We start from the raw sequence: 20576 nt of genomic DNA on the forward strand, positions 1-20576 counted from the left end.
AGCCTCCAAATCTCTCTTTAAAAACTAGAATATTTTCACCTCATGGGAACAATAACTCTCCCCGAATTTCGCTCTTTTTGAAAGATTCTATATCAGAAGCAGACATTTTTATTCCATAATTTCCAAATAAAACCCCCTACATTTTTGACAACAGCATGACATACATGAAGATGGAGGTGATGTAAATTGGGTTTGCTCTCAAATCAAACGAATCTATATTACGTGTCAACAATAAGTCATCAGGGTTGTGTTACTAATTAGACTCGTGTTCTCGTCCGGAGGAGTAAACATGAAAAAGACTCATGGAAAATTCAATTTTCTTTAATCCTCAACATTATCGCCACACCCGACGAAGACATTTAAACAAATAATTTACTATATTTACAAGATTGAGCGACGCAACATGCCAACGAAGGTCAAGGTCATTGGTTACACGTGATGTATGAATGTCTATGACTATAGTCAGGACAATGTTTTATGAACGTTGCCGCGACATAAGGAAAACATTTATTGTAACCCTAAATAAACTCATATGAAACGAAAACATCCTGCGAACTTCAACTTATACATTGGAATTATTGTTGATTAAAAAATGACCCAAAAAGCACAGTCTTATTTGTTCAGGCATATATCTTCTACGTCATTTGTTAATGGTTTAAATCAGCCCAACCATTCTCCAGACCTTTTGCGGAGATAATCTCCAACTCGTTTCCCAATGAACTCAGCCCACCTCTTGTTGGTGCGTTTTCCTAGAAACTCCGCCCACTTCTTGCTGAATTCAATGCGGTCGTTATCTGTGTAAGAGTCAGAAAAATCCGAGCCAATTTGTCCAGTTTGGAAATTCCTGAATGCGGGATTAAGATTATTTAGTCCGAACGGATGTCCTGGTACATGCGGTTTTAAACTCTTAACTACATCCGGGAATCCATATTTAATACTTCCTGTTTCTGTGGGACTACGGAAATCCTCTTCGGGTGTGTTCAAATGATTAACAGACAGACGCAATGCTGTTTTCAGAAACGAGTCTTCCTTAGGTTCATCTGAAAATACAATATTAAAACTTAATGAATACAATGTTAAGATTTCACATACATTAGATGAAACTTAAACATTCTACCGAGAAAGTTAGTACTTTGGATTCTGACAGACTGGAATGTCGTTGTGAGTGTGAGTAGCTTGGCATGTTTCTGTTATCAGACTTTTATAATATAGTACAGGTTCCTGAATAAATGCTTGAAAATGAGCAAATATTTCCATAAAAAAATTTGAAATCAGTAAAAAAAGTAAGTTCTGAGTCTTGTCAAGTGTACATGTATATTGTTTAGATGTGTGCTTGTTCGTTGTTTGTTTTGCTTTCTTTTGTTTTTTTTATTTATACCTCTAGACCTAACGTTCTAAACACAACCCCAATATCCATTTTTATGTTAGGTTAATATTCTTTTAACATCTTTACTTGTTTTTAATTTCTTTTCTTTTTCCCGTCTTGAAATCATCCGTGTTTGCATATACTGTTCTCTGTCTATTTTTACGCTAAATATGTTTTACTTTACATTACATTTCCATGCCAAAACCCTATTAAAACATCTGAATGTCAAATGTACTGCGATATATATCTGTACATACATTATGTGTAGAGTGTTTAAATACTTGCAGCAATGTGAAGATTTCATGTTTTTTAACGACAATTCACATTGTTTAGGAAGTAGTACGATCTTTTCAAATCTTTGGGTTTAAGCGAACGGATGACCAATTGCTAAGGTCAAACCTGAAACGTAAATCACTAAAATCGTTCCAGAAAATAGCTCCCTACAAAAATAAACATATAATTGATTACCAAGTGTCCATTTGTGACGACAAAGGCTTCCAACTCTAATCTATGTTCACATTTCTCAAATTACTTGAGTCACTGAATTATCTGTGACAGATTGTTCCTGTCCCTGTTGCTAAAGAAAATTGAATTATCTATTGATCAGACTTAACAATATCGTAGAGTTACTCAGTTTACGACTCTAGTGCGGGACTTCCGGTTAAGTTGTACATCTATGTGTGATGCGCATGCTACCGGTTTACCCGTTGCGATACTTCTAGCATGCCCGAAATAGTCTTAACATGACAAATGCATTAAATTCATTACACTCGTTTGAAATACGATATTCGCTATTTTTAACAATAAATAAATACATTTCTTGGTTTATTGTAAGAATCAAGGCGATATACCCAGTTGTAAGCTTAATCATTGATTTGTAACTGATTAAGGTAAGGGAAGCCATTTCATTGACGTCATCAGACGTTTTGCAAACCTGGCCCTAACCATCAGTATCCATGTAAATTCTCATAATTGTCTAATATGTCGTTTTCGAGAAAATGTCACGACAAGTTGGTACGCGAAGCAGACAAAAATCAAAGGGAAATATATCTCGATAACAATACTGATGAAAATAATCAGAATCCATATGCAATGCTAAGTAAACCAAGATTGTAAATGTATATACATTGTAAATACTATATGGCGTACTACTTTTCTTTAGCAGCATAACCGGGGAAAATGAGTATGGTATTGAAAATAAAGTGGAGACAGCTATCCTGAAGCTAACGTTGTCAATTACCGGGCATGGTAACTCGGTGACCGGTATCGGCCGATAATTAACGGATTGGCCAATTATCGCCGTTCTTAATTTTCCTTTATTGAATTCATCTTCACTGGAATGTCAGCGCAGATTAACAGACGTGACATGTATTCATTGGAATGCCGGCAACCTTCTTGTGTTTTATTTTCATAAATGCAAAATTGAAATTGAGACAATGCATTTTTGTTGTTATGACAGAGCCGGTTTGTGTCAGATTCTATATGTATCAAAGCCGTCTTTTTATTTCGTCGATCTTCCCGTGGTTATCTTTAATTGTATCAAGTCAACAATGAAACGTGCTTCACAGTATTTCGAGGTACAATATCTGACCTTTGGTAGTTTTGAATATATATATTACCTAAGAGTAAAACAAAACCCATTAAATAAAAACAGAAAACTGACCAGCACCACACTGTGTGAGCCGTGAAGGGTCTTCCTGAGTAGACGACACACCACGACGATGCTAACAATTATAACATAACATGGTGGGTTTAGATTAAGAAAACTGAATACAAGTCAACCATCTGAGTGGTTTGTCGCTAGAAATCGTTCGGACGTACACGGGTTGTCGGACAACGAGCAGACTTCTATAGCGCAAGACGGAAAGAAAACAGCATGTTTCTGTAGCTTTAAACCGGACATGGAGCACGTAGGCTTGACAAACAAGCCGTGCTTGTCGACGAAACTGGGAAATAGATTGGCAAATGGTCGGAGCAAGTGCATTGTCAATACAGCGTTGACGGCTATTTTATTATCGTGTGACCCGGATTAGAAATCACTTCATCGTTAGATTTGTTACGTGTACTATAAGGCTCTTAAGATGACATTCCTAATCAAAACAAACGATTCTTTCTTCTCCATTACATACTATTATCAACGTAAATTTTTCATATTTTAGCGTTTTATATTAAAGAAATGAAATTTTAAATAAATGATTTGTATATGTATATATATATTATGTAAAGTATATGGTATTAGTGTGTGTGCTATATAAATAATATATATTTTGTGGAACAAAAATAGGAGTTGCTACCTTGCAGTAAACTTTAGAGAAACTAAACTATATGCATTATATAGAGTCATGTAAAATATGTATTTGTATACCATTATGATAAAAATGTATAATGGTATCGAATTAAATCTGAAACGGAAAAATTGTAATGCTTTAAAAAACATATAAAGAAACAATGAAAGAAATATGTATGGGTAAGACAAAATATTTAAGTTGTATTTCAGTCCGTTCGTAAATGCTGATGCTCAAAAATAATATATGGAAATATAATTGTAATACAACATTACCCCCAAATACCTACCTTTTTTCAGGATTCCAGTTATTCTGAAAATGTTCTGTATTAATGAATATCATTAAAGTTTGTTATTACCGTAGAAGTGGAATTATTCACGTTTGGATGCTTCACAGTATCCGCGTTGTGGAAATATTCACGTAGTTAACACTGCCAAAGTATATGACGGCAATGGTTTTGCATGTATATACTGTGAAGTATAATTTTGATGGTGAAGTTTTCGAGATTTTACTAAACGCTAGAATTGAAAATGGTGCTTTTCCCACAGAACTATTAACTGCAATAAAGTTACTCTATGAAAATGTATTTTCAGAGAATTAGTAATATTTTTGTTTTAAAAATATTATCTTTTTAATTTTTCATCTATTTTTTTTTCAATATAATTCCATAAAAAAAAATTAAGAATAGCAAATCTTAAAAAAAAATACATCAACGTTTCATTTATAAGCGTCGGGTGTTCTGAGTAAGCATAAGAATTGTAATCATTTTCCACAACCCGAAAATCCACATCCAAATATTTCCACATTTACTGGTCAGGAAAAAAAGTATTGCTAACAAATAATTTAAGAAAAATACACACACGCAACACACACGGTATACAAATCTCAATACAGATTTTGATAAAGCCACTTTCACACGATATGACATTGTTTAAGCATAACATTAACACATACAAAATGTTAATGAACTTTGTTAGTAGATACTGAAAGCAGTTGTTAATGAATTAGTTAGTTTATGGTTAAATTGAAGAAAAATAAAGAAAATTAGTCGGGGGAACCTCGGACATTTCAGTCTCGACGTGAAAAAAGTGTTAGTATAATCACGGATTAGGTAACATTAGGGGAGATCAAAGATATACAAATCATCATGCTGATGAAGTCATCAAATCTGCGGTCAGCAATGACGTCATACCAGGACAGAACACATGACGTCACCACGGGATATCGTCTTGCATTCATCAATACGCCGACATGCATTATGGGATACGAAGAGTTCGGACGCCGAGCATCCGTAGGAAAGTTGGACAGCACAACACACTCCTCTTCAAACAGTACTGCGTCCTTACAAGTCATCCCCATATTCCCGACACCCGACTTATTTAGTTACATATGACATCTTCTTTAATAATCTGCTATAAGCATTATCAATCACAACTAAAGTTCTAGATATTAGCTATAGGAAAATATATCTTTGTTCATGATGTCATCGTCTTTAATATAAAATACAGTTAAGGATATATTTCGAGTATTTCCATAGAGATATATACTATAAAATGTACTTTTACTTAACCCAGAACCCATTGCTGAATTGCCAAATGTCGAGGAGGTATTGTACCGTTTTGGAAAGGCTTAGCAGTCAAGGCATCGCAGAAGAAACTGACACTTAAGACTTACGCTACTGCTATTGTGTACAGCGCTTCCGGTTGCTTTTGTGATTGTGTCTTATGTTGTTTCTGGTATGTTACCATAGAAACCTAAACTTGTATCTCCAGCATAGTCAGAAACAAACGACACACTAAGTTCGTCATCAACGTCACTGTTTGTTCTGTCATTGCCACTCATGGCATGTTCCACTGTGACCGAGTCCATCTTTGGTTGTAAATCAATACGCCGAAATCTCTTTGATGAAGGCAAATCCATCGATGACGATAGATGTGTATCGAATGGGTCTGCCTGCACATACCCGGACTGCATAGACCCTGTAGGGTAAAGTGGAATAAAAGATGTCGCGCTTCGAAATGGAAAAGATGGTAGAAAGTTCGAATTTAGGGACGGAGTTTTAGAAAGAGAACCAGACGGAAATCGGGAAGCTGAATTCCTTGGTCGCATAACAAAGTCTGTATTCATACCGCCATTGTCTACTTTCGTAGTATACGTCTGCAGATTTGGAATATTAAAATGTTCTAAGTGACCATCTGGCATCTTTACCATATCTCCATGTGCTGGTTCACTATAAGCGCGTTTTCCGATGAAATCTGGAGGAGTGAAGGATATCTCTCGTTCTTCCCGTATAACCTCAGAACTACGTTTCCTGATAAATCCAGGCATCGCAATTGTTGTTAGAATGGAGTCAGCGCTAGACTCATCATCCTTATCATCATCCAATGCTGGAAGGAATTCTGTCACTTCTGGATAGCCTGTATTTTCTAACTGAATCGGGGTTTTGCTTGGAGTTTTCGGTTTACTTGAAACAGCGTTGTTGTCATTTAACAATGTCAATATTGAACTAGGATCGAACTGATAGATTGATTTTGCTGTATTTATATGGCTTTTGGGGCGTTCTGCAAGTACATTATCTTGTCTTTTTTTGTCATCTTGTCCGTCTCCCTTGCTACGAAAAGTAGGAAAAAGGAAAAGAGTACCACGTTTGCCTATGAAATCAGGGGAAATAAACCGTCGTTTATCTCTAATATCAGAGGACCGATAATGAGATCCGTGTTTCACAACTAAATCTGGAGAACTGTAACGTTTACCAATGAAATCGGGAGGACTGTATCGTTTACCAATAAAATCGGGAGGGCTATAACGTTTCCCGATGAAATTTGGAGAGCTGAAGCGTTTCCCAAGGAAATCGGGAGGGCTGTATCGCTTCCCAATAAAATCGGGAGGGCTATAACGCTTCCCGATGAAATCGGGAGGACTATAGCGTTTGCCGATGAAATCGGGAGGGCTGTAGCGTTTACCAATGAAATCGGGAGAACTGTAGCGTTTCCCTATGAAATCGGGAGAACTGTAGCGTTTCCCAATAAAATCAGGAGGGCTGTAGCGTTTATCTGCCAATAACTTGGTATGGGAAGGATTCAAATAATTAGTATTTGACGGTCTAAATTTAGTTTGTTTTAGCCTTTCAATTGGATGAAGTGAACGCTTTCCAACAAAATCTGGTATGTCAAATTTATGATGACGTTTTCCTAAAACAATGGAGTTTCGCTTATTAAGTGTTGTCATAGCACTAAACAATGGGTATGCCGCCGATAATGCTTGTATTCTTTCAAAGTGATTTGTCCCCCGTTTTCCGACGAAATATGGAGCATCGAAGTTACGCCTATCTTTATCTACAACTACATCGCTCTCACGTTTCCGTCGATCGAGTTTTGAATAGTTGTCTCGCTTTTTACGTACCATTTTCGAATTTGATCGCTGTCTCGCCTTATTTTTGTATATACTTTTGGTATTTATCGTATGTACTTCGCCGTTGTCTACTGATCGTTTTTTGCGACTAGCCAAACTCTCTCCAGTTTCATAACTTTCAACTGACCTTTTTCCCATAAATATAGAGCTATCAAGATCGCCGCTGGCTGTTCGTCGCCCAACGAACATTGGATGACCTCGGCGTCCTACAAACATAGGCTTTGATAAACCTCTCGCTACCAGTACAGGATCGGCACGCTTTCCGACAAACATAGGGTTTCTACGTTTTTCAGCCGCCATATTATCTGTTTGTGAAGTGCGCTTTCCAACGAAATATGGAGACCTTCTCCTGCCAACAAAAAGTGGACCTCGTCGCTTTCCAACGAATTTTGGTGCCCATTTGCCTCTTCGGCCTACCATCATTGGTATGTAACGGGTTTGTCTGCCAAAATAGTCACTTTGCGTAGCACCTTCTTCGGGTAAGCCTTCATTCGACCCAGCGAGTAAGCTCGAGAGCAAATTTCGCTCAAAAGCTTGAGCAACTTCTATAGGAATGTCTTGACTGTCTGCGGACATATCTATATCATCATTCGCAAAGTAGTCCCTTTTCCCCACAAACTGTGGGATACGCGCACGCTTAATCTCTTGCGCTAATAAGTCTGTTCCGCTACTGCCGTCATATTGTTCCAGGCTATCTGTAGCATCTGTATCAGCCGCACCTGCCGCAGGAAAAAGAGAAAGAAAAACAAACCATAAGAGGTGAAATATATATTTCCTTTATCACTCAAAATCAAATATACTCTTAAGGCTTCAATTAGCAGAGGCAAAAACTTAAGAAAACGAAGGATTAATTTTGTTTGTCATATCTTAATATCACAGTGAACATCATCATTTGAAATTTATTGAATATAGGAGAAATCGTCTACGTATAAATTGGAAATTCACATACATTTTATCTCTATATATATATAAATATAAAGAACAAATTATTATCGGCAATATGCGTAAGTCAACATTTTTTTAAAAACTCGACAGTATGTTCTTTAAAACAGTGAAAAAAACAGTTATACAGACTTTATAAGGAACAAAATATATTATGAAAGATAAAAATATGCATCAAGAATAAATGTATTGCTATATAAGTATGAAAGAAAATTGAGATATGTAAAAGAAATAAAATCAAGAGTTACAATTGATATTCAAAGAAAGTAGAGTTCAACGACTATATCACATGCCACAATGAAACAAATCTTTCGCATGACGCATTTTAAAATGGTCCATTTGCTCTGCTAAAACATAATTCTTTGATAATGTTGTAAATTTAGATAAAATTAAAAGAAACTCAACGGGCGGGCTGGAGCAGTGCGGCAAAGCGCATCGCGACATCGCGTTTGCAATTTGTTTTATCTATCTGAGATATACATGTCAATTGCCCAAACAATGTATCGTATTTTATTTATTTCTTTTTCTTTTCATTCAGATATGTAACAGGAAATATGGCCATCAAAGCGGCACATTGTTGAAATACTATAAATACTATAAAAGTAGTATTACTATAAATTTAACTTGTATGAATAAACATCATCTTATAGATATATAAAACAGCTGCTGAAACCACATATCTAAGTTAAGATGAGGCCTTGCTAAATTATCATATATGATTGTTTGAAAACACACTTTCATACAAACAGTGATATTTGTTTCAACTTTTACGAAATTAAATTGGAATTTTAGACATTCTTATCAGAAATCAAATTACATATATTAATTTACATGTAATAAAGTGTTTCCGCCATTAATTATGGCTGACAGTGTGAAATAAGCCATTTCCATAATGTCAAGCTCTTCAGAAATACACATCAACTGAAAACCATGTATTTCCGATTCTTTCTGGAAACGAGTATTCCAGTTTTCCGTAATGCCGAGATATCTGCTCTTGTTGGATGGTATGGAATGTTACGTCATTAGTTTGCGTTAGAAAATTACGTCGTTTCCTCGCAGATTTATGACGTTACTCTCAGAAACAGATGACGTAGAAATCAATACCTGTTCACAAAAGCAGACAACTCTGCATTACGAAAAGACGGAGTTATTCCTTTGGATATATACCAGCTGCAACGTGTAATTAATGTATACGGAAATACTGAATGTAAAATATCTTAAAAAGAAAGTCAAAATCTTATAAACATTATGTTACTCATGCAGACGAATAACAAACACATTACGTACCTACATTAAATGTACAATTCTAGGAAACCACAGACTATGACTTATACTGTTATACAGAAGTTGTAAAAAGAACTACTTGAGCGTTATATTTAGATATTGATTGAACATTTTTATGCTATGCAGATGTAACACAATAAAAACAGAGACTGAGTATACCATAAATAATCCGCGAGGCGGCATATTATGAGAGCATACTCCAGATTTAAAAAAAAAACCCAATAACGTAAAATATAGTTCAAGCTGATCCTTATGGTGTAATCTACAGTACATAATCTCTCTGAAAAACTCTTTTATCTTGAAAACTATTACGCCAATGTTGCAGGAAACCAAATGCGACGTTATCAACGGCGACGTCATATGATACTCGCATACTTTCTGGGGTATTTCTAAACCGCTAGTCTAGCGATTAAAAACCCCGTTATCATATATAGGTTGTAATTTATGAGTAGCATACCTTAACATTTATACAAGATAATAATATTGATATAACACAGAAATGTATCTTGTTTGAAGTTGTGTTGCAATTAAAAATATCCCGGGGAAACTGATACCATTCTAGAAGTCAGATTGATATCAAATTGGCCATTAATCATGAAAACTTCATCCACCTACGCCATATGAACAACAAGACTATCACCACTTTCATTAATTTGTTACAGACTACCTAAGCAACATATATAACTCTTGATCTGGTAAGTGTAACACCAACTGTCTGACAACAATCCCACCGGGATATTTACTTACCTGCCCCATCAGCGAGAATCTGCTGTGTTATTAACAAAAGTGCCAGTATACATGTATCCAAGAATTTCATACTGCTGGTGTTTAGGCTGAAAGTAGAAAAACAAATCCAAGTAAGGCAGGATGAGGAGGATAGGCTGCTGTCAAAAAGAATCTTAACATCCATCCTAACAAAGGTATTTGGTATTACCTTTGACATTTTGTGCAACGTTGCCCAGAACCAAAGCGGTTGTAAAACAATGTAAACTTAAGTTATTTGTACTGATATCTCGATTTTAGCAAGGCAACAAGTTTTAAAACATTAAATAATAACGAAATCATCACTACAACTCAAAATCGATTACCCGAGGGCAAAATATGAAAGAGAAATAGGACCAGAATAGGACCAGGTACTCCGGAATAGTTTGCGTATTCTGCTGAATAGACGTCACCAGTGATGCAAATAAAGGTAAACTGGGAACTAAAGTGGTGACAAAGGAACCAAAATGCTTATTTATCGACAAGGTTATTCTGAGTGTTTTCTCTTAATGTCATTACATTTTCTAAACTATAAAGAAATAGTGTATCGATAATGGATATTCCTTAAAGAACACAGTGCTGAAGAATATCAAAACCATTTCCATAGCTTTGATTTACTAATCCATTGTGCACACGTTTTTAGAGGAAGTATAATGTACTATCGTACTTGTATTCGTAGGTTGAACATAAGGTAAAACGAAAAGAATCTGTCAATTTCTATACCAGGAGAAATCGTAATTTTTTTTTTTTTTTAAATGGTAGTAGCATATTTGGTAAGGTAAGGTTTATGGTATGCATGCTTTTGCTCTTATATTAATAATAAATGTATATTATACAGTTAAAACATGATACAATTATGTTTTAGAATTCCATTTTGTCGAGCATTTCATATGACCAGAATAAACGGATATATATTAACACAATTAAGATAAATTGAGAAAAAGACCCTGTTTCTTGGATAATATGCCCCTCCTGATACACACAAATACATCGCCTATGTCTAGGTTATATAAACTTAACGTCAAATACTCATACTGTTTAATATGGAGCCACCAAACTTACCAGCAATCACTGGATTAGTCAAACGTCATATCGCATGATATATTAGGATATGTAAATATGAGATTTTATTCTTCCCCACGACCATCTTAAGTTGATATTAAAAAAACAAAACAAAAAAAAACCTTGCATTCACTGTTGGTAAAGGAACTGATATGGCTTTCTTCTTTATGTTTAAAGCAATGAGCAGAGGAAATGCAACCCTAATGAATGACCTTGAAAATCTTGTACGAATAACAATGACATTAATTAAAACAGACACATTGATGTATTTTCATCAATACAGTTAATTTCCAAATTTGCTATATTTCAATTTTACATAAGGTGTGTATCAGCAATAGAAATTATCCGACATTCAAAACTTAAACTAATATCGGAGTCGTTAATGGATGCCGCGTTACTTTTAGGTCTCGTTCGTTTGTCTTGATTTGACAATGTCACGAAGCATTATATCCATGCTACATGATGACAGGCGAATATCTTTTATCAGTGAATTACGATTATATAAGTTTCATAGCTGAACATACACATGTTTGATATAAAAAATAACACCGATAGACTTTTATTTATTTATTTATTTTTTGTTTTTTGTTGTTGTTATTTTGAAAGATATATTAGATTTTCAAAATTTCCTTCATCATTTTCCTTGTATCGATAAGATTGTTTTATGTTGTCAGTTTTAAATTACGAAGTCTGTATATCTGTATGACATGGCATTGAGGTATAAAAGAGCTTGTATGACGATTCAGTTTTAGTGATAATGTACAATAAACCCAGTGCCACTACTACTACAATTGTATATCATGCTAACGATGAATCAAATCTCTCTCTCTATAAAAAAACAACAACTCTGTTATATATATTTCATATGTAAAACCACAATACTGCTCACCTCGTCGTTTTGTCAATTCGTTAATCAGCCTTCATAGCGGCAACTGTCATGTCGGGGAAAACACTATCAATAGTTGGTTGTATCTTATATCTGTGACATTATAACTCAATAAGTCATTAAGCTAACAGATCTTTTCCTGAAAGTGGTATTAGTTACTGTGAAACTCTGACCAAATATGTCATTATGTCAGCCGATAGATCTTTCTTTGAATTTGGCGTTGCAATGCGGTTACTCTGACTATTCTATTAAGCTGAAAGATCTTCCCCAACTTTAATTTTAGATACTGTTACATTATACGGTTATATATGTCATAAAGCTGACTGATATTTCCTGATATGGGTGATACTTGCTGTGACACTATAAGAATATATACGTCATTAAGCTGACAGATCTTAACTCAGTTGGGTGTTCGTTACTGTGACACTATTACATAATGTAACATCAAGCTGACAGATCATTCTTGAATTTGATGTTTGTCGCTTTGATACTATTACATTATGTAACATCAAGCTGACAGATCTTTCCTGAATTTGATGTTTGTCTCTTTATTACTATTACATAATGTAACATCAAGCTGACAGATCTCTCCTGAATTTGGTAGTCGTTGCGTTGACACTAAAACATAAATACGAAATCAAGCTGACATATCTTTCTCGAAATTGGTGTTCGTTGCTTTGATATTTGATTGATATTGATTCCCTGACATCTCTGTGAGCAATAGAACCGACAGATGTAACGGCGATGCCCTGGATCTACACGTGTTTGTAGTTGACATTACAAGCCACGGAATTCCACTTAAACCAATGGCTTCGAAGTACATCGTCAAGTATTGGTCTTTCAAGTGTTTAAGTGGACACGGGGCAGCTTAGGTACGTCACGTGTAAAGTATTGTATGCCGCGGAGTGTGAGGATTGAATTGCTTTTTGATCTTGTTTCAGCAAATCTGAATGGTGGTTTATATATTGATAGTGATTGGAATATTCGTTCATCTTGTCTGAATGGCAGGTATACCTCTGTGATATGTCCTCTATGATGTAACATACTGAACATTAATGCCATTGTAACCAGTCAAAGTCACATGCAAAGTAACCGGTAAGAGTCATATCTAAAGTAGGCGTTCAAAGTCACATGCAAAGTAACCGGTTAGAGTCATATCTAAAGTAGCCGGTCAAAGTCACATGCAAAGTAACCGGTTAGAGTCATATCTAAAGTAGCCGGTCAAAGTCACATGCAAAGTAACCGGTTAGAGTCATATCTAAAGTAGCCGGTCAAAGTCACATGCAAAGTAACCGGTTAGAGTCATATCTAAAGTAGGCGTTCAAAGTCACATGCAAAGTAACCGGTTAGAGTCACATCTAAAGTAGCCGGTCAAAGTCACATGCAAAGTAACCGGTTAGAGTCATATCTAAAGTAGCCGGTCAAAGTCACATGCAAAGTAACCGGTTAGAGTCATATCTAAAGTAGCCGTTCAAAGTCACATGCGAAGTAACCGGTTAGAGTCATATCTAAAGTAGCAGGTCTAAAGCATGTTTAACGTCACAGTCATATTTAAAGGAACCGGTCACTGTCATATTTAAAGTAACCGGCCAGAGTCATATCTTACCCAGACACTGTGGTTTAAACCAAGATAACCTTACCACACATTGAGATAAATGTCAGCAGTGCCGGCAAAGCCCCTTGACATTCCATTTAGTACCTAAAGGTGAGTTAATAGGAGGAAGGATTTATTGGCAATGTCATAATTAAAATCTTATTTTCCTAAATATATATATGTATGGACTTTATGTTAAATATGATCCCAGCATACCAATGATAAATAAGCACAGAAAAACTGCTTATCCTCCAGGAATACAAAGCCTTACTTGCATAGATCTTACAATGTTTCAATCATTTTGTTAAGTTTCCAAATAATTCTATTTCTAAAAGCATAGATGGTTTATGATAGACAAGTTGTCCTCACGAAAGAGGAGACCCATTTGTCATTCATATATGTTGTACAGTCTCGAAAACAATCTCATTTTCCCTTGAGGGATTATTCCATTATTCCAATGATTTAACAGCGTTTTTACATTTTTAATAAAATATAATCATAATGCTTTATCACACCTCTGCAATAGGCATGATATCGGATTTTTTCCGGAAGATGTTGCTGCCGATGACGTTTCTAAAATTAAGTAAGCTCATACAGTTCCGGAAGATGAAGATTAAAAGCGAATGTACACATTTTAGGATTTCTACACTATTTTTGCCAGATCCCGTATTTTGTTACTCCGCATGTTCCTCATTATCCATTACAGTGATCGTATTGAAGATTTTGTCTATAACAGCCATATTGTATAAAAAAAAAAAAAAGCATGCATCACTGCAAGCACGGACTGAACGTCTTTTATGGCGAACTGTCATTTCTTATTATCCCGCATATGTAATGATAGGTCCATAGACAGAACTAAATGCGGTTAGTTAATCTATTAAATATTTTACCGGAATCACGAATCATACATAAATGTTCACACATGTTTGTCCAACTAAAGTGGGTTTTTCTAACCAGACCACACAATCGGATGGTAATCCATTATTTACTATATAGCTCTCGTGTAAAAACATGTTATTTTGTCGTGAATAATGATATATATAAAAAAAATAATCACATTTCATATTTCGAATTTGTTAATGTACAACGCTCAATTTGACACATTGGATTTCGAATTTCTGACATTTACTTTGCCGTACATAGGTACACAACAAAAGAAACTTTCGCATATATCTAAATTGTAAAATTTATTTATTGTACAACAATTTCGAAGCATTTGATGGTCCCGGATTGGAGCGTGTGAGGGGTTTTCTTTTGTGGGAGGAAACCGGAGTACCCGGAGAAACCTTGTGGTCAGGTAGGTGACTGTATCTACCACAGATTATTAAGAAACGAATATGATAATAACACCCGGTTTAAGCAAAATACATGAAATATGAAACTATATACACATATGCACTAATATGCACATGCATCACTTCTATACTTTCTGTAATCATGCTAAGTTACCCTTGATAACTTACAGTAGCGTTCATTCCAATAACAACTGTTATGAGCGGTTCGCTGTATTACATGCAGCGATATCATAGACACATTTTCAAAACAAGGAAATGCATGGTATTAATCTTGCCCTCAATAATATCTGATATTAATTATTATATGATCACGCTTCTGTCGTCTAGTGTATCAATATTTTCATAAAATCAGTACACTATTTCGTTAGATTTGTAACCAGCGTATATTTCCTCAGGGCGTATGAATATTTATAAAGAGTTGAGAAGTTGCTAGGATATCAATGATAAAGCGTTTGCTATTTAAATTAGGAACGGCATTAGATTGATGTCCTCCAGCTATCTCCATTTTCAGGTACAGAAGCTTCAACAGGCCGCACTAATCAATATGTTAAAGAATGTTCTATCTGAACAAAAATGACTCGAAGGTGTTTGAAATTTATTTAATAAATCAGGTTCAAAATTGTTTTTTTTCTAAATGTTTGATGCTTTTGTGTTTTCCCCATTTTTTGGATATCAATTGTGTTAACACGTTTTCGTTAAAGAATTATTAGATAGAAACTTGTTAAAATATCGGAATTAAACTTGACCCCGAAGCCTCACCTTCAGCGGGTTAAAAGCGATAACCATTTTCTTCTTCAGAACTTAACAATTCAATCGAATGGCAAATTAAAGCTATTTATTATATCTTCCATGCTTGTGCTTTCATGTCATGTAATGCCTCAGGTGTAAACCTTTTCAAAATAAATCCTTGTAAATTTGTGTACTGAATGGAGTGTTATATTTAGAAACACATAGCTTTCCGAACACCTGTCACCGAGATATATAAAATAGTGCTTAATTAAGTATATTTTGGATTGTTTGGTTTTCCTTTCACTCATACATGTTTAATGGTATTCAGCTAGATAATGAATCGACACATTTATACTAATTTTCAATTGACTCCTGGTTATCATAACGGCATACTTTCTGATACTATCAAATAATTGTTTAGTTATCAGGAACTAAAATCCTATATCATGCATTTGGAGGAGGACGATGTTTTAGGACAATAAAAGTTGATATCATATGAGGACAAGTCTAGAAGGATTTTGCTTATTATTTTGGTTTATTTTTTTAGCGTCCTATTAACAGCCAGGGTCATTTAAGGACATGCCTGGTTTTGGAGGTGGAGGAAAGCCGGAATACCCGGAGATAAACCACCGGCCTACAGTCAGTACCTGACAACTGCCCTACGTGAGTTTCGAACTCGCATCACAGAGGTAGAGGGCTAGTGATAAAGTGTCGGGAAGTCTAGAAGGAACCAACAGCATGCAATTGTGATTGTGGCTAGGGGGCGCCAACAATCAGGGTCATTTAGAAGAACAACAAGGGTCATCATGATGGTGATATATAGCAGGCAACTACGCCAAAGGACAAACAGAAACTGAGCAGAGAGAAAAGCCACTATGACAATCTAGTCATTAGCGTTGCGCCATGGAAGATGATGACGTTGATGAAGAGCATGAGAAAGTTTAGCTGTCGACATCATATATAATGTAATATAATATTATATTTCATTTCCTAATGCGATATAAAGTCAAACGTGTTTAAGGCATGTTGGTATACCAAATGGTTCCGTTGTCACCAACCTAACTTTAATTTAAGATTGTCATTTTAATCGGATTTTACAAAGATTTTTGTGGCAAGTGTCGTCGATGACGCAAAATACGTTTACTGTTCCGGAACACCTGGTCTGGTTATCCGGGTACTTTTTCGTGCGTTTTCATGTAAATTTATATTCTTTTAATCTAAATTTTTGTTTAGATTTTGGTATTATTATGATGTCCTTGTTTTTTGTTTGTTTTTTGTTTTTTCTCCTGAATGTTCGCAATAGGGAATAGGGGAGGGATGTTGGCTGTGGTGGCAGTGGTGCGTTTCGGGGATGGGGGCGGGGATTAGAGCAATAGGTAAGCACCACAAATAATTGTCATTTGATGATCAAGCATATTTTCCTGTTCTGGTTGTCAGTTTGTTATCGGTTATTAATGGCATGATGTTAATAGTTAAACTTTTTCGTCCTGCACTCTTATCACCATGAGTGTTTATGGATAGTCCATAAATCATAGTCAGGATGGAATAACATTATGATACAATTTCCTTAAATATGGCCTTTATGATGATTTAATTACACTGCTGATATCAATATCATTTTATGTAAAAACTATTATAAAAATTGGATAAAGAGGCAGAAAACTCGTTCATCGATTCTAGTCTATTTTCTTCTTTGGTGATTAAGAGGCAAAAAATCGACCGGTTATTTTAATGTGAGAATTTTAGTTTGTACTTCACGTTTTACACACTACCGGGAATATATATGTCAGAATAAACCAAAATTTAACGTAAAAAGGAATGCGTTTATAAAAAAAAGTTTGTATTTATCTGCACTTTAATGTAAAATTATCGAAAATTGATCTTGTCATTTTGTAATTCACTGCACATGTATGGTCGACACCACAATCACAATAGAAAACATATTTCCTTACGCGATATGAAGTCAGACATGCTCGATGCTTGTCAATATGCCTAGCGGTTCCGTTGGCAGCATCCTAGTTATCATTTTAGGAATGTAAGTAATCCAAATTTGTATTTCTGGTATCTGCAATGAAGCAGAAGACGCTTACGCTGCCGGATCACCTGGTCTTATCATCTTTTTACAGGATCCACGTGCCAAATATAAATGGTTTCCATAAAGTATGGAGTTGATAAAATCCAAGTTTATTGTTAAAACAAATATCTAATCAATACTACATTTTCAAAACAAATCCAATTTCCTTACATATTGAAACCCAACAACCATTATTATAACACGATGTCGCAATATGTCATTTCACGGAATTGGACGCAAATTGAAATGAATATATATATATATTTATTAATGTCTGTTGCAGATGTGGGAAGGATACATTGAACAGCTTGATTTGCGTCACTTAGGCCATAAACTTGGCTCTGTTCTCTACGTGATAGTAATTGATACTGTAAAGTGGGTGGATTCACTTTACACGCACCTGGTATGTTTTTAGTTGTTTCAAGGGTTCATGATAACAGCTTGTGTACTTTTGCCAACGTCCACGCTATTTCTGACATTTGAAACATGAATGTTACTTAAAATACTGGATCGTTCTTAATCATATTTATGACTATGATATGTTTCTCTACCCTCAAAATGCTCCACGTGCGTGTTATCATGATATCATATGTATGACATTATTCTAAAATACCATATATTGTAATCTCCTTTGCAAACTTCATCTCTGCATCAAATGAAACATCCTATCCTGATAATTACTTTTTGTCAGTTGTCAATCAATTCCGTTTGTTTATATCTTCTATGATGATCAATAATAAGATAATAATTGTTACTTATTTATTTGCTTGAATGTATCACCCACGCACAGCCAGTTCATTTATAACAAAGGGTGATGATATCATACTGAAAAATACTACCGCTTATTAAACGGAAGCACGAAAGAAATCAAATCGGTTAATTCCACCATGGTTAAGGATTCCGAGCCATGGAACTTGCTGATATGTTGCTAGTGACACGAACATTTAATAGTCATATCATTTAGGCAAGGAACTGAACAACGTCTGTTTTGTGAGCTCCTCTGAAGATGAACTGACTGTACGGAAAATAAAAGATTAAATTTAGTAGGTAGATTTAAACACATATGTATCGGTGTAGTCTTAAACCATATTATATCATGTGTGCCGTTTATCCGGGTTAATTTTTGTACAGTCAAACACCATACCTTATGTCCCCGATTTGATTATCAATTAATACTTAAAAAATATATGTTTAAAAGCATTTCCTGGATTGTAACAACGCTTCCAGATACGAGTTTGGTATTTGTCAATTGTGAATTGGTTTTTTAGATGTTGCACGTACCAAGATCGTATAGAATAATCTTTTTTTTTAAATTTGGCCGCATATGACCACTAGTTGCACTCAAACCTCTGCCACAGCCCACTCCAACCAATCTCCTACACTAACCTTTTTGCGCGTGTCTAAGAACACAGTTGAACCTGACGATTTTTGTGTCGCTGTTAAAATGACAAAGTCTTTCTAACTATAACGATTTGTGGTGAAGTTGTTAGAACTTGCCTGAGCGCTAGCACATATTCAATAGACGAAACACTTAAACATAACAGCAGACAGACTTGACCATTATTGCCGTCTAAATTGAATCAGCAGTTTCTAGAAAATTGAAACTACGAATAACTGTTTCAAACAAACTATGACTTCAAGTCAAACGTTTTTGAATGTGCGACGTTGTCCCCTATTAGATAGGTCAAAACTGTCCGTATTCACTATAAATCACAACAGATCGAACGGAAGACATCTTACAACCGTTTTCATATACGGCTTCATTCCAGCACAAATCTAGTTAGTTTCATACATTAATGCCTGGAATATGATGAGAACGACACGTTTGGATATGGAGCCGGAATGGGTATTTCATCTAATATGATGATACTGTAGAAATATCATTTATACAGTTTCTTAGATCGGTGACTGGAAATCGCAATTTCTTACACAGACAGATATCGATAATGTCTATGGCAGATTGTTTTTTAAGGAGCAAACTGTAAAGCAAAATCTGAATCACATTCTGTTATAGGAATACTTAATGGTACAGATGTAATCAAACAAACATACATTTCCCTGTGTGAGAAATGACTACTAGTTCTCGAGCGATCAGGTCCAAAACAATAATCATCCGCAGGGGCATTCTGGTTTGTCTATTGCCATCGTCGATTTATCTATTTGACAAAGTCGCATCTAATCGAGGCAGATTATTCATACCTGCAGTGTATCATTACAGAGCAAACTCGTGTTCATGACAATAGTTCTGCCTCTGAATATACTGCCACTGAGATAAGATCCCGCCATGGCTAAATGTAGCATGAAGGTTTACACTAATCCAGTGGATAGTTAACGGAAGTCTATTTAATTCGAATCGAACATTTGATGCCTAAAAGACACATTTCTGTCTCGGTTTAGCAGCACGGACGCAAAGTAATTCAATAACCTGAGATGTTTGTTTAGATTTTCCTAATAATCGGGAAAATATTGATTACTATTACATGATTACCAAGGCTAATGGATGATATCTCAAGAGGCTTGTACCTGATGCATAGGGACATTATTATCAGGAGAAGACTTTGTCCGAAGTCAAATTGAAGTCAAAAGCTTGAATTACGTTTAATTTCCCCTGTTTAGTGACCCTGATTTGAAGACGACACCTTGGCGTTATACCAGCACACCCCTATTTATTTTCGCTTGAAGACTTTTGGGAATAAAAATTCCATAAAAAAATATTATGATGAATTTCCTTGAAATCAAATGATGAAGTTACGTTAGATATCACGATATCAATTAAACCCATGAACACCAACCATACTTTGTGCAATGGGAATCGCTTTTGGACATTGCATCTGTAGTATATGTCATGAATGTTCTTTTGTTTTACAGTAAACACCAAGATAGAGG

At 35.3% G+C, this 20576-nt stretch overlaps 1 protein-coding gene across 1 annotated transcript in view; it reads right to left on the minus strand.

Annotated features, from left to right (window-relative positions):
- Window positions 1–305: 305 nt before the first annotated feature.
- Window positions 306–20576, minus strand: part of LOC117330714 (MIP-related peptides-like) — a 46110-nt gene continuing 25839 nt past the window's right edge. The window contains exons 2-4 of the mRNA XM_033889166.1: window positions 10036–10121; window positions 7190–7781; window positions 306–1040 (exon numbers count right to left, since the gene is read on the minus strand). Coding sequence (XP_033745057.1) covers window positions 1037–1040; window positions 7190–7781; window positions 10036–10105 — 666 coding nt within the window. The 5' untranslated portion in view covers window positions 10106–10121 and the 3' untranslated portion in view covers window positions 306–1036. The remainder of the gene's footprint in view (window positions 1041–7189; window positions 7782–10035; window positions 10122–20576) is intronic.

Source organism: Pecten maximus, chromosome 7, assembly GCF_902652985.1.
Source record: "Pecten maximus chromosome 7, xPecMax1.1, whole genome shotgun sequence".
Taxonomy (NCBI): Eukaryota; Metazoa; Mollusca; class Bivalvia; order Pectinida; family Pectinidae; genus Pecten; species Pecten maximus.